General features: G+C 39.0%; 1 protein-coding gene across 1 annotated transcript in view; it reads right to left on the bottom strand.

Moving 5' to 3' along the window:
* EIF2AK2 (eukaryotic translation initiation factor 2 alpha kinase 2) overlaps positions 1-7,644 on the bottom strand; it is a 79,494-nt gene extending 71,850 nt beyond the window's left edge. Inside the window, exons 1-3 of the mRNA XM_044663654.1 lie at positions 7,560-7,644; positions 6,874-7,052; positions 3,078-3,228 (exon numbers count right to left, since the gene is read on the bottom strand). Coding sequence (XP_044519589.1) covers positions 3,078-3,196 — 119 coding nt within the window. The 5' untranslated portion in view covers positions 3,197-3,228; positions 6,874-7,052; positions 7,560-7,644. The remainder of the gene's footprint in view (positions 1-3,077; positions 3,229-6,873; positions 7,053-7,559) is intronic.
* Positions 7,645-13,597: the final 5,953 nt, after the last annotated feature.

The following is a 13,597-nucleotide window of genomic DNA, read 5'->3' as shown; positions in this document are numbered from 1 at the left end:
TGGGAAATTTGGAAAACAATATGGGAGAGATTAGGTTTAGATCAACATCTCACACCCTACACCAAGATAAATTCAGAATGGGTGAATGACTTGAATATAAAGAGGGAAACTATAAATAAGTTAAGTGAACACAGAATAGTATACTTGTCAGATCTCTGGGAAAGGAAAGATTTTAAAACCAAACAAGAGTTAGAGAAAATTACAAAATGTAAATTAAATGGTTTTGATTATATTAAACTAAAAAGCTTTTGTACAAACAAAAACAATGTAGTCAAAATCAGAAGGGAAACAACAAATTGGGAAAAAATCTTTATAACGAAAAACTCTGACAGGGGTCTAATCACGCAAATATACAAGGAGTTAAAGCAATTGTATAAAAAATCAAGCCATTCCCCAATTGATAAATGGGCAAGAGACATGAATAGGCAATTTTCAGATAAAGAAATCAAAAGTATCAAAAAGCACATGAGAAAGTGTTCTAAATCTCTAATAATTAGAGAAATGCAAATCAAAACATTTCTGAGGTATCCCCTCACACCTAGCAGATTGGCTAAAATGAAAGAAGGGGAGAGTAATGAATGTTGGAGGGGATGTGGCAAAATTGGGACATTAATGCATTGCTGGTGGAGTTGTGAACTGATCCAGCCATTCTGGCTGGCAATTTGGAACTATGCCCAAAGGGCTATAAAAGACTGCCTGCGCTTTGATCCAGCCATACCATTGCTGGGTGTGTACCCCAAAGAGATCATAGATAAACAGACTTGTACGAAAATATTTATAGCTGCGCTTTTTGTAGTGGCAAAAAACTGGAAAATGAGGGGATGTCCTTCAATTGGGGAATGGCTGAACAAATTGTGGTATATGCGGGTGTTGGATTACTATTGTGCTAAAAGGAATAATAAACTGGAGGAATTCCATGCAAATTGGAGAGACCTCCAGGAAGTGATGCAGAGCGAAAGGAGCAGAGCCAGAAGAACATTGTACACAGAGACTGATATACTATGGTAAAATCAAATGTAATGGGCTCCTGTACCAGCAGCACTGCAATGACACAAGACAGCTCTGAGGGATTTATGGTAAAGATGCTACCCACATTCAGAGGAAGGACTGCAGGAGAGGAAACATAGAAGATAAACAATTGCTTGAATGCATGGGCTGAGGCGGACATGAATGGGAAATAGACCCTGAACAAGGACACATGGTACAACCAGTGGAAATGTGCGTTGGCCATGGGTGGGAGGAAAGCGGGGGGTGAAGGGGAAAGTAGGGGCATAAGGTATGTAAACAGATTAAAAACGAATTTTAATAAATGTCTAATAAAAAAAAAGAAAAAAATAAATACATCTGACTTTATTATCATCTAACTAATATTTCTCTACTTTGTCCACAATATCATATGAGAAATTTTTAAAAATGTTTTTCTGATATATTCAAAGGGGTCAAGGTCAGAGGAAAAGGACCCAAATATTCAAGAAAATTTACAGCAATTCTTTTTGTTGTTAGCAAAGAATTAGAAATTAAAATAGGTGCTCACCAACTTGGAAAGGCTGAACAAATCATGATATATGGATGTAAAGGAATATTATTATGCCATAAGAGATGACAAATAGAACAACTTCAAAAAACACAGAAAAACTTGTAAAATTAGAACAATTTATATGATGACCACAATGATGTAAATGAAAACAACTCTGTAAGACTTACAAATTCTGATCAAAGCAGTGATCAGGAATGACTTCAAAAGATTAGTAATGAAAAACCCTTCCATCTCTCAGTTGAGAGGTGATGGCCTAGAGATGAAGAATGAGATGAATTTTCAAATATATCCAATGTGTTGACTTGCTTTTGCTTAACTACATATATTTGTTAGATATGTAGTTATATAACACTGTCTCCTCCTTTCCCTTATGACCTACCAGGTTAGTAACTTTCAAAAATGGAATCGTTAATCTAACATGACTTGTTCTTAATGAAGTCATGCTATCATTGCTTTCATTTCTAGATTTTCACAAAATTCTTTTAATACTTTCTAGAATTTTGCCAGAAATTAAAATCAAACTACTCCATTCTCTTCCCTTTTTTGAAAATAGGGGTAATATTTTCCTTTCTTTAGTCCTCCAACATCTCTCTTCTTCTCTATGATCTTTTTTTTTAACCCACACCTTTGATTTCACTGGAGTATGGAACTCTTTTCAATTTATGGTCTTAGAAATTTACCTAGTTATGTTATTTGCCTGGGATCATGCAACCAGCATATATGAGAAGCAAAACTTGAACTCAGATCCACTTGATTCCAAGGCCAGTTATCTATGCACTATTCCATGCTACCTCTCCTTCTCATTATCTATCAACAAGGAACAAATGAAACTGCTTAAATATTACGGAGACGTGCTCAACTCCTTAGGTATATCAATTTGATAGCTAAATAAAGCAGGACTGGAGAGGAGAGAGACTTCCAGCAATGAAACTAAGTAGGTGGCAATTACAGTTGTCCAGGTGTTGGGGGATAAGGACATTAACTAGCATGGTGGACTTTGAAGACAAAGAAAGGGGTGGTTATAAGAGATAGAGAGAAAGGATTGACACAACTTGGCAAATTCTTAGCTGTAGTGGGGGTGGTGAGGTAAAAGAGAGAAGAGTTGGAGGCAATTCCAAGGTCATAAACCTAAGTGAATGGAAATATGGGGGACCCTGTGTCAGAAATAAGGAAGTTGGAGAAAATATAATGACTTGTTTTAAACATGTTGAATTTGACATGCCTGTCACATAGCATTTAATATGTTTGTTTGTTGACTTACTATAAAAAAATCAAGATGGGCATGTCCAAAAGGTAGTTGGAAATTCTGAAGTGAAGAAAGTTGAGTGCTTGATATATATAGCTTTAGGAATCACCTCTATAGAATTAATAACTTATCCAACTGAGTTAAGGTATAGAGAGAGAAAAGGAGGCTCAGGACAGAGTCCATGGTCTGAAAGCATCATCTTTTTAAAAATGTAAACACAAATATTTCAGAAGTTTTGTTCATAAAAATTATGATTTTTATTTCACAGTGAGATGATATTTTAAAGTAACTTACTCCATGTTATGAGGGGGTCCATTCACTGAGACTTCTTTATAGTAAAACGCCAAGCTATTCTTCTGGCAATACTCGTTGAGTTTTGCAGAGTGGAGACCTGATGGAAGATTGCTAGCCATTCTTCTCAGTGTACTTAAAATGGAATTGAAATCTGAAAGAAGTAATTTCCACAGAAACATTTGGCCTGATTTTCTCGATCTACTTTTCTACCTTTAAAAAAAAACACCTCTGTCTTATAATCAATATTAAGTATCAGTTCTAAGGCAAAAGAGTTGCAAGGGCTAGGCAATAGTGGTTAAGTGACTTGTTCAGGGTCACACAGGCCGGAAATGTTTAAGATCACTCCTATCTCCAGGCCTGGTTCTCTTATCCATTAAACCTCCTACTTGCCCCTTTAATTTACTTTTCTTTTCTTTTCCTTTCTTTTCTTTTAAACCCTTAACTTCTGTGTATTGGCTCGTTGGTGGAAGAGTGGTAAGGGTGGGCAATGGGGGTCAAGTGACTTGCCCAGGGTCACACAGCTGGGAAGTGTCTGAGGCCAGATTTGAACCTAGGACCTCCCATCTCTAGGCCTGACTCTCAACCCAGCTGCCCCTTTAATTTACTTTTGAAGTTGGAGGGAAGCAAGGGAAAAACTCTCCATGATTCCTCTGGGATAAATTCTTCCAGTTTTATAGAAAACTCCAAAATTTAATAGCTTCAGAGTTGAAAGGGACCTCAAATATCATTTAGTACAGCTCTCTCATTTGCTCACTCATTTTATAGATGAGGATGCAGTCAATGAGGTTAAATGACTTGCCCAGAGTCATATAACTAGCGAGTATCTGAGGGAAAATTCAAACCCAGGCATTGCTGACTCTAAGTCTTACACATTAGATACTATACTACACTGCTTCAAACTTCCACAGATTTATGAAAGTTCAACTTTTAGTCCACAGGTTGGAGAAAGATTTACTTGCCTAAGCCTCTCATTTTTGAAACTCATTAAGACAACTCGTAGAATATATACTTTTTTTAATCTCTTGACACAGTTTCTGAAATAAACTATTTCACAGAAAAAAAATCTCTTGAATTTAAGACAGGAAAGTTAGGGCAAAATTCATGCAAAAGTGTATAACTTTGAATTGGAAGGAACCTTAGAAATAATTTATTTTCATCTTCCCTCCCCAGTTTCGTAGATGAGGGACTGAGGCCCAGAGAGGTTGTGAATTGCTGTTGGTCACAGAACCAACATCAAAAGCAGGATTTAAACCCAGGTCTCCTAATTCCCTATGCTTCTAGTCACAGAAGTGACTGGATTTATTGAGACTTATATTTTCTTTTTTTTTTTTTTAAGTCTGAATCTGTGGTTTTATCCAGAAAATAAATTCCCTCTACCAATGTAAACCAGCAGCTGTTGTTCTATTTACATTCTTAGAACAGTGGTTTGTAACCTTTTTCTGTGTCACAAACCCCTCTGCTAGGCTGGGGGAAATCTATGGGCCTCTTCTGAGAATCATGTTTTTAAATGCATGAGATATTGCATAAGATTACTATGGAAACAAATTATGTTGAAATAGTTGCTCAGTTTTTTTTAAAAATTCAGTGCACGAACCTCAAAAGTTGACTGACAACTGAGAAATTAAGAGGTCCCATGAAAATCAAGAGATGCAACTTGAACCCACCTGCCTCCAAGATTTCCTTTCTATTCACCATTACATGATACTTTTTAGTATATCTCCCTACCAGTAAGTGATTAGTAATAATCTTTAACCTGCCATCACATGTCAGTGCTTCTAAGGGAGTCTCTAACTTGAAGACTACCCCCAATTACTTAAGAGCTCAGTCTGAAGTGGCAAATAACAGATTCCAGAATATTCCTTTCCTACTCAAGATCCCTGAATTCTGAATCAGAAACCCTGAATTTTGAGACCTGGTTCTGACATCAGCACACTGATTAGTGGTATGACTTCAGGTTAAGTCATTTAATCTCTTTCTGCCTTAGTTTCTCCATAAGCATTTCTATTAAGCGCCTTGCTATATGCCAGGCATTATGCTAAGCACTTTATAAATACTGACTCATTTGATCCCTACAACAACCCAGGGAGGTAGGTGCTATTATTTATCCTCATTTTACAGTTGTATAAACTGAGTCAGAGATTAAGGGATTCGCCCAAGGCCCTACAGTCTCAGAAGCAGGATTTGAATTCAGGACATTAATGGAATAACTTATTCAGTAGGGTTATTATGAGAAAGGTACTTTGTAAACTTTAACTTGTAGTGTAAATGTGGACTATTATATTTATTTTGAACTGGACTTGTGATGTCACTGGAATATTTTTATTAACCCCATTTTACAAATTGGAGAATTGAGGCAGGCAGCAGTTTAGTGACTTGACCAGGGTCAAAGAGCTAGTAAGTGTCTAAGGTCAGATTTATACTCAGGTCTTCCTGATTCCAAGTCAAGCACTCTATCCACTGTACAGTCTAGTTGCCTCTCTGAAACTTCAAAACAAATTAAAATAGTGATATTTATAGGGAAGGGAGGGACTCAAATGCTTGCAAAAGTTCTTACCAGTTCAGAAATCCTCCAACTATTTCCTTTAGGAATATAGTAACCTGAATCAATGAACCTGTCTGAACTTTCCAGGAAATACATTTATTTTTATATTAATCTGCTCTGTACTTTTGGAATCTTCCTCTCTAAAGTTACTTTCCATCTACCTTGGATATATTCTAAATGTACCTATTTAGAATATAAGCTCCCTGTGGCCAAGAACTGTTTTTTTTTTTTTTAACCCTTGTACTTCGGTGTATTGTCTCATAGGTGGAAGAGTGGTAAGGGTGGGCAATGGGGGTCAAGTGACTTGCCCAGGGTCACACAGCTGGGAAGTGGCTGAGGCCGGGTTTGAACCTAGGACCTCCTGTCTCTAGGCCTGACTCTCACTCCACTGAGCTACCCAGCTGCCCCCCAAGAACTGTTTTTACCTTTCTCTGTATCTTTAACACAGTTCCTGCCGCACAGAAATCAATGAACAAATGATGGTTAATTTAACAAGTTGTCATTTGCCTAAAACTAACATTATCGAATGAAATATTTTATAGAAGAAATCAGATCATATTTTTATTTGTACATTGGTTACAATCTATGATTTCAACAAGATAAGGAACTTCCCAATAAAGAAGCTGAGGCCAAATATGTTATAGGTGAAATTTGGCCAGGTCAAATATTTTATAGGAAAAAAATTTTTCCAGTTTAAAAACAGGAAATGGGAAATACAGAGAAATATTATAATGTATCCATGATAACATTTTGACAGAGGGATAAACTTTAAAAAAATCTTCATTTTGAAGTTTCTTTTTTGGTCTTTGTATATGCAGAGCCTAGCATAGTGCTTGGCACACAGTAGGTGCTTAATAAATGCTTGTTAAATTGAATAAAAAACCTGTAGATGGATAAGTGCTCCTACATTCTCTAAAACTAAAAAAAAATTGCAAAGAAATCCACTGAAAAAAATCTGTTTACTCACATTTTATGCAAAGCATCTGATAAGAAGTTATCAGGTAGAGTCTCACCAGCAATGAAAAATATGAGCAATCATCCCTGATTTTCGGGGTCTCCACCCCCCATTACAATAAATTTCTGATTGTAAGGCCACTGATAATCCAATTTATTTATTACTCTAGCTTCCCTGGTTCTCTTCTTTCTGACATCCCTGGATTGAGTCTCTTCGGCGTTCATTCATCTGTTTTTCCATTAAACACAACTATTGGTTACCTTCTCTAACCAAAAACTTCAAAATAAAACAAAACTTACCTGGGAAAAAAGCGAGTTTTGGGGATTGTCCAGTGTTTTAATTATTCCCGCTTCCTTTTCACCACCCTTCAGCATTAATGGACCATGAAAAGTGAGTTTCCCTTTACTTTTTCAGTTTCATTTCTTCCCTCAACATTCATTCCTTTCCGGAATAGCTAGACACTGGGAGGCAGCTGTTTCTGAAGAGAGACCAGAAGTGGAAAGGAATCCATACGTGGACTAGCCCAATTCCCATATCAGAGACAGAAAAATAGAGGCCCAGAGAAGCCAAACGACTTATCCAACGACTCACTCCTGCACTAGGTGACAGGGTCATGCTTATCCAGCGCTCTGGCACTGTGTCATCTCCTGGGGGGGGGGAAGGGGGAGAAGAGGGGGTCTGCCCTTTTCTCAGAAGTCTGCTCGGGGAGTTCAGTGCCTCCAGGTTCTTCTTCTACGGGGCTGTTGGTAGCCTGGGCCATGTAGTCCCAAAGGCAATCAGCACCCCACCACCCCCCGCTACAGAGTTGTCAGACTCACCCCCACCTCCCGCTACCCACACTGACACACGCACACGCGCCTGCCACAGATCCTCAGACCTCTGTCCCACAGGACAGTCCCTCTTACCTCAATTTGGACTACGAACTCCAGGAGCGCAGACCCTCCCTCCCGAGCCCATGGACTGCCCAGAGTTAGCCCGAACTCACCTCCAGCCCGGCTCTGGCAGAATAGCAGCCAGCCCTGGAAATGTCTAAATGTCCTTCATTCTCAGTTTCGATTTCTGCCCGGACTCCGCCCCGCTAGAGACCGTTCCTGCCCTCCCCGCAAATACAAGGGGCTACCAGGGAACTCTCCCTTCCTCATTCCACTTCAGCAGCCCACCTTCACCACCTGGCACTGTCTGGGGCACCTCAGAGGCTGCGCGGCTGATTGTTGCTCCAGCCTCTTCTGTTCTGGTGCAGCGGGACACAAATTTGTTTAGGACTCAGATAATTATGGGAATCCTATAGATAGCCCAGAAGTGGAAAATAGTTTGGGAAACTGTCATTTAAATGCAATATGGGCATCCACTCTTCTCCTCCACTCACCCTCCCAATCCCCCTCTGGAGGCTTGGAAGTCTCACGGTTTTTGTCTAGCACAATGCTTGGCACTTCTAAGGACTTAATATATGTTTGTTAAATTGAAGGGCAGCACCACAAATAGACAAGAAGGAGTGGGTCCCAGTTCTCTAATCCTTTGGGGGTGGGGCTGCGGGGAGACCACTGAAAGCCTATTCACTAGTACTTTATTCAAAGCATTCAACAAGAATTTATCTGGTTAGTATTTGATATTCAAAACCCCATCATCCAGGAATTCTGTAGGAGCAAAAGATATTGTCCTAATTAAATTACAAGTTTGCCCTAAGGCTAGCTAATTCCTGTAGTTTGACTGCCAACCAACTAATTTTTATTTGCTACCCCAAATAACGAAGGCCTAGGCAAGTTCACTCTCTTCAGCTACTTCTCTCTCATAATTCCACATTGATCGCAGTGGCCCCTTCACACTGCCCTTTGGATCTATCTACTCTAGTTCTCTACCATCTCTGGATGTAACCAGAAAACAAGGGTGAGGAGGGGTTATTTTGTTTTTGTACCCCAGAAAATAGCTGGCTACCCTCCTCTAACTTTTCCTCTTACTGATAGAGGGTGCTTCCCCATTTGACCTGCTACATATATGGCAAAAGTCCAAGGGGAGGAGCTAGCAAATTCTTGCTTCCCAGTGCCATTGCTTGATATTCTATCAGATAACCAACTGTCCTTTGTAATGTACCCTGTTGACCAGGAAAAGCAAAAACAGAAAGAAAATTATAGAATAAGTTCCCTAATGAATGTTGATGCAAAATTGAAAAATAAAATATAAGCAAGGAAATTAAGCAATATATCACAATCATACACTATAACTAGGTGGGATTTATACCAGGAATGCAGAACTTCACTACTGGAAAAACTATCAGCATAACTGATCGCATCAAATAACAAAACCAACAAATTATATGATTATCTCAATACATTCAGAAGAAGCTTTTGACAAAATTCAACACTCATGCCTGTATTAAAAATGAAGGAAAGCATAGGAATAAATGGAGCTTTCTCTAAAATGATAACTAGTATCTATCTAAAACCAAGAGCAATCATCATCTATAATGAGAATAAGCTAGAAGCCTTTCCAGTAAGATCAAGGGTGAAGCAGAGATGCCCAGTATCACCACTATTATTCAACACTGAACTAGAAATGCTAGCTGTAATAGAAGAAAAAGACATAGAAGGAATTAAAATAGATAATGGGGAAACTAAATCATCACTCTTTGTAGATGATATGATGGCATACTTAGAGAATCAACTAAAAAACTAGTTGAAATCATTAACAGCTTCATCAAAGTTGAAGATTATAAAATAAACCCACATAAATCATTAGATTTTTAAAATATATTATCAATAAAGTCCAGCAGGGAGAGATAAAAAGAGAAATTCCATCTAAAATAATTGTAGTCAATACAAAATACCTAGGAATTTGTCAAGACAAATCGAGGAACTATATGACCACAATTACAAAACACTTTTCACACAAATAAAGTCAAATCTAAACAATTGGAAAAATATTAATTGCTCATGGATAGGCCAGCTCAATCTAATAAAAATGACAATTCTACCCAAATTATTCTACTTATTCAGTGCCATCCCAATAAAACTATCCAAAAATTATTTTACAAAACATAAAAAAGTAATAAAAAATTCATTTGGAAGAATAAAAGGTCAAAAAATAAAGGGAAATAATGGAAAAATATATGAAGGAAGGTAATCTAGCTGTACAATATCTCAAATTGTATTAGAAAGTGGTAATTTTCAAAACAATCTGGTATTGGCTAAGAAATAAGAGTGGCAGAGTAGTGGAATAGATTAGGTATACAATACACAGTAGTAAATGACCACAATAATCTAGTGTTTGACAAACCCAAGATCCAACTTTTTGGAATAAGAACTCATTATCTAACAAAAATTGCTGGGAAAACTGAAAAGCGTTTGGGAGAAACTAAGCATAGACCAACAAAAATGGGTAAATGATTTAGTCATAAAGGGTGATACCATAAGCAAATTAGGAGAGATGGAATAGTTTGCCTGTCAGACCAATGGACAAGGGAAGAATTTAGGAGCAAACAAAAGATAGAGAGCAATATGAAATTTAAAATGGAATAATTTTGATTATATTAAATTCAAAAGTTTCACACAAACAAAACCAATGCAATCAAGATTAGAAGGCACTCCCAGGGGGTCAGGGACCAGAGCAAGCAGTGTTCAATCCTCAACTCTGCATAAGGCACATCGCTTGGCTCTGAGTGGAGGCCTAATCAGTCCTGTTCCCCCTTTCCCTTAATTAAAGAGTGGCTTTTATGACTATTTAATAGTTCTGTGTTTTTTCAAAGTTAACAGTATAAATATAATTGTTAAAAGAATTTTTCTGAAATCTGAGTCTCTGCAACTTTCACCAATTTCTCTTGTTCTATTCTCTGGGATTAATCAACAAATATTTATTAATACCTATTGTGTGCTATATACCTCCTTATGGCTAGATTTATATGTGTATATGAATGTATATACACAGATATCCCTTCCACACTGCAGCTTTCCCCATCATAGTTTCAAAGTATTGAAGGCTTGCATAAATCTCAATCAGGAAGCACTTTCTCAGGATTTGGATGATTCCTGTCCAGGAGAAAGGTCTAAGAGCTGTCTCTCCTTACAGAGTTCAAGAGCAGTCCCTGAAAGGTCCAACTGTAGAGAGCCATTGGAGAAATAGGGTCAAATTTAGGGCCTGTTATCTGGATTCCCTACGTGACCAATCCAGTCTGAGGAAGTCTTTTTGTTTGGTTCTGGTCACCTGAGCCCTGAAAAGCTCTGGTACCAGCAGGTAGGTTAATCCAAAAACAACTTGACCCCTCCAAGAGGCTATTAGGAGTCATTTAGAGAAATAGAGTCTGTAATAGATGTTTTATCTGGATCCCATTAAAAAATCATCAGCAAGTAAAACCGTGTGTATGGTTTTTTCTGCACTGCATGTCAGATGCAGATAGAAAGGGCCATCTAAGGTAAAAATCTAAGGCTCCTCTTTTGACTCATTTTTAGATCCCCACCTTTCTCAATATTCTTATTGGAAAGCTTTGAGTCCTTAATCAGACCAGCAGCTACTGAGTTAACAATTTCTTCTCCCTGATAGTTAAGAGGCCTGAACCCTAAAAAATATATTCCTTAGATAAGGCCTAGACAGACAATTTAGTCCAGACTATCTGACCAGGTGCAGACCTGTAAATCAAGGCAGAATGCAATTAGTAAACATCTCCATGAAATATATTTCTGCTCCCAGAATTAACCTCTACTAATTGGTGGTTGGAATTTGGCCCTTGTCCTTGTACCTATATCTCTACTTTTTAGACTTTAATGGATTGTGTATGATTTGTAACCCCTTCACAGCTGTGACTCTTTCTTTGTGTTTTTTGTTTGAAACCAGTATAAAATAAACTCCAAATCCCATAGCGTTTGGATCAGCATGGGCTAACCACTAGTTTAGCTGTTCTCAGTTTCTTTTTCCTGTCTTAACAATCCAACGCTGCAAAACGCCACTCAGAACCCCTACCATATAGGGAGCTGGCTCTCTATATCCAACAGTCCCTTCCCAGGCACTGTTGGCCCCCAGAATCTTTCTGCCACCAACCTTCCATCCTCTTCTCTTGCTTTCTCTGTTCCTGAACATTTCTTTGCATCTTTTTGCAAAATTCCTCTCTTCAAGGGTCAACGTTGGCCTGCTAGGAATTGCATACTTGCTGTCCTGCCTGCGTGTTCAGTATTGTCCTTCCTCCTCACCATGTCTTTGTGAAAGAAAAGTTCTTTCCCTTTTTGGGTTTTTACCTTGATTAATGAGGCAAAACTCAGGATAAATAAATTTGTTTATTAAAATACATCAGAGTAGAAACACATTGACAGACTGATCATTGGAGACCAGCCCAGATTTTAGGCTCAGTCAGCTTTTTATAACAAAATTTTTGTAACAAGAGACAAATTTTAATAGGTTTCCACCAGCAAAAGAACAACTTAGCCCATGAAATTCAGTTTCTCCACTGAGTACATGATACTTTGCACATAAGTGAGACGTGACTTGCCTACACGACAGACCAAGTGACACCTCTCCCCCAACACTGCTGGTCAGCAGGGTTGAGAACACAAAGGATAAGAGTCAAGATATCTTTTAATATCCTGGCCAAATCTGCAAAGTGTGTGAAACAGGCAAAGAATGCACTGCAGGATACTGGCTGCCTGGCTGCATGCTGCCATGAATGCCTACCTAGATGGACAGATGGATGTAATCTACAGGGTTCCCTGGCCGCCACAGGCCTATACTTGTAGTTTGGGAGTCTTTCCTCTCCATCAGAATGTGATCTCATAAAGTGGTCATACGTGGCAACAATAGCAGTAAAAAGGCATCTCTGTCTGCCTTAAGGGGAGAAAAAGGACAGTGTTTGGGAGAGAGGGTATTAATATTACCTAGTGGGCAGATGAGGTTTCCCTTCCTTCTTTCTGTCCTTTATTTTTTTTCTTCCCTCCCTTCACTTCTTCCCTTCTTCCCTCCCTGCCTCCTTCCCTCTTTTCTTCCTTCCTTCCTCTTTCTCTACATCCTTTCCTTCCTTCCTTCTCTCCTACCTTCCTTCATCCCTGCTCAGCAAAGGACAGTTCACTAAGGTGGCTCCAGAAGGCAGGCCTAATTAATATCTAACGAGGTTTCTTATGTTTTTGTTCCTAACCCTAATTCTAATTCTCTAATGGTGGTAGATCTCAGCCTTGTGGATGAATACGAGAACTTGGATTTCTCCTGCCAAGCCTAAGACTGACTGGAACCCTGAAATTCCAGATTCCCCTGAAGAAAAAGGATTCTAGGGTGACCAGATTAGTTCTTCCTATAAGGAAAGTGTCACTTGGAGAGGCAGAGGCTAGTAGAGTATTATGACATGAAGTGGAGGCCCTTTAGGGTACTGGAGTGTGATTTTCTAGGGGTATTATTTCATCTTCCTTCCTCCTTATTCTCCTCTTGCTATTACCAGTAGCAACCACTGCCCAGTGTGGTCAGTGATGCAGATACTTGGACCTGGAGCACTCCTTTGCCCTTTCAGCTTAGAAGCCTGAAGCTGAGAGAGACCCACCCTAGGTGAATGGTTTACTTTCACCCTATTCAGGCAAGAGGAAAGTCTAGTTGCTGAGGAGGAGGGGTGGGTAGATAAGTTTTTGACCAATAGCTGCAGCTGGAAAGTTCCATTGATGCCCTAAAGTTTATTTATTTTTTGGTAAACTTCTCTAGAGATGTTTTCTTCTCTAATCTTAACCCTAACCCAATCCTAAATTCAGTCCCAGACCCTAACCTCAGTTCTGGGGGACTAGCCTTTTCCCTTGCTGCTAATCTAATTCTAACTTTGCATTTTGAACCCTAAGTTTAACTGGGAGAGTGCCAAAGTTTGATGGGAGGCAGAAGAGAAGGGAGAGCAACATGGGACTGGGGCAGGCAGGGGAAGAGCAGAAGACAAGGTCAGGAGGCTGGGAGCACACAGGCCCAGTGGAGCAGCCTTGGAGGAGTAGTGCAAGCATAGGAGATCACCATCTTCCCTCTGGTCTCTTTGACTTCCTCTTAGGGCACAAAGAAGAGTGGTGGCTAAAAAAGAGCACT

Source organism: Gracilinanus agilis, chromosome 2, assembly GCF_016433145.1.
Source record: "Gracilinanus agilis isolate LMUSP501 chromosome 2, AgileGrace, whole genome shotgun sequence".
Lineage (NCBI taxonomy): Eukaryota > Metazoa > Chordata > Mammalia > Didelphimorphia > Didelphidae > Gracilinanus > Gracilinanus agilis.
Note: the sequence above shows the minus strand (reverse complement) of the source record. Positions and strands in the feature narration are given on the sequence as shown.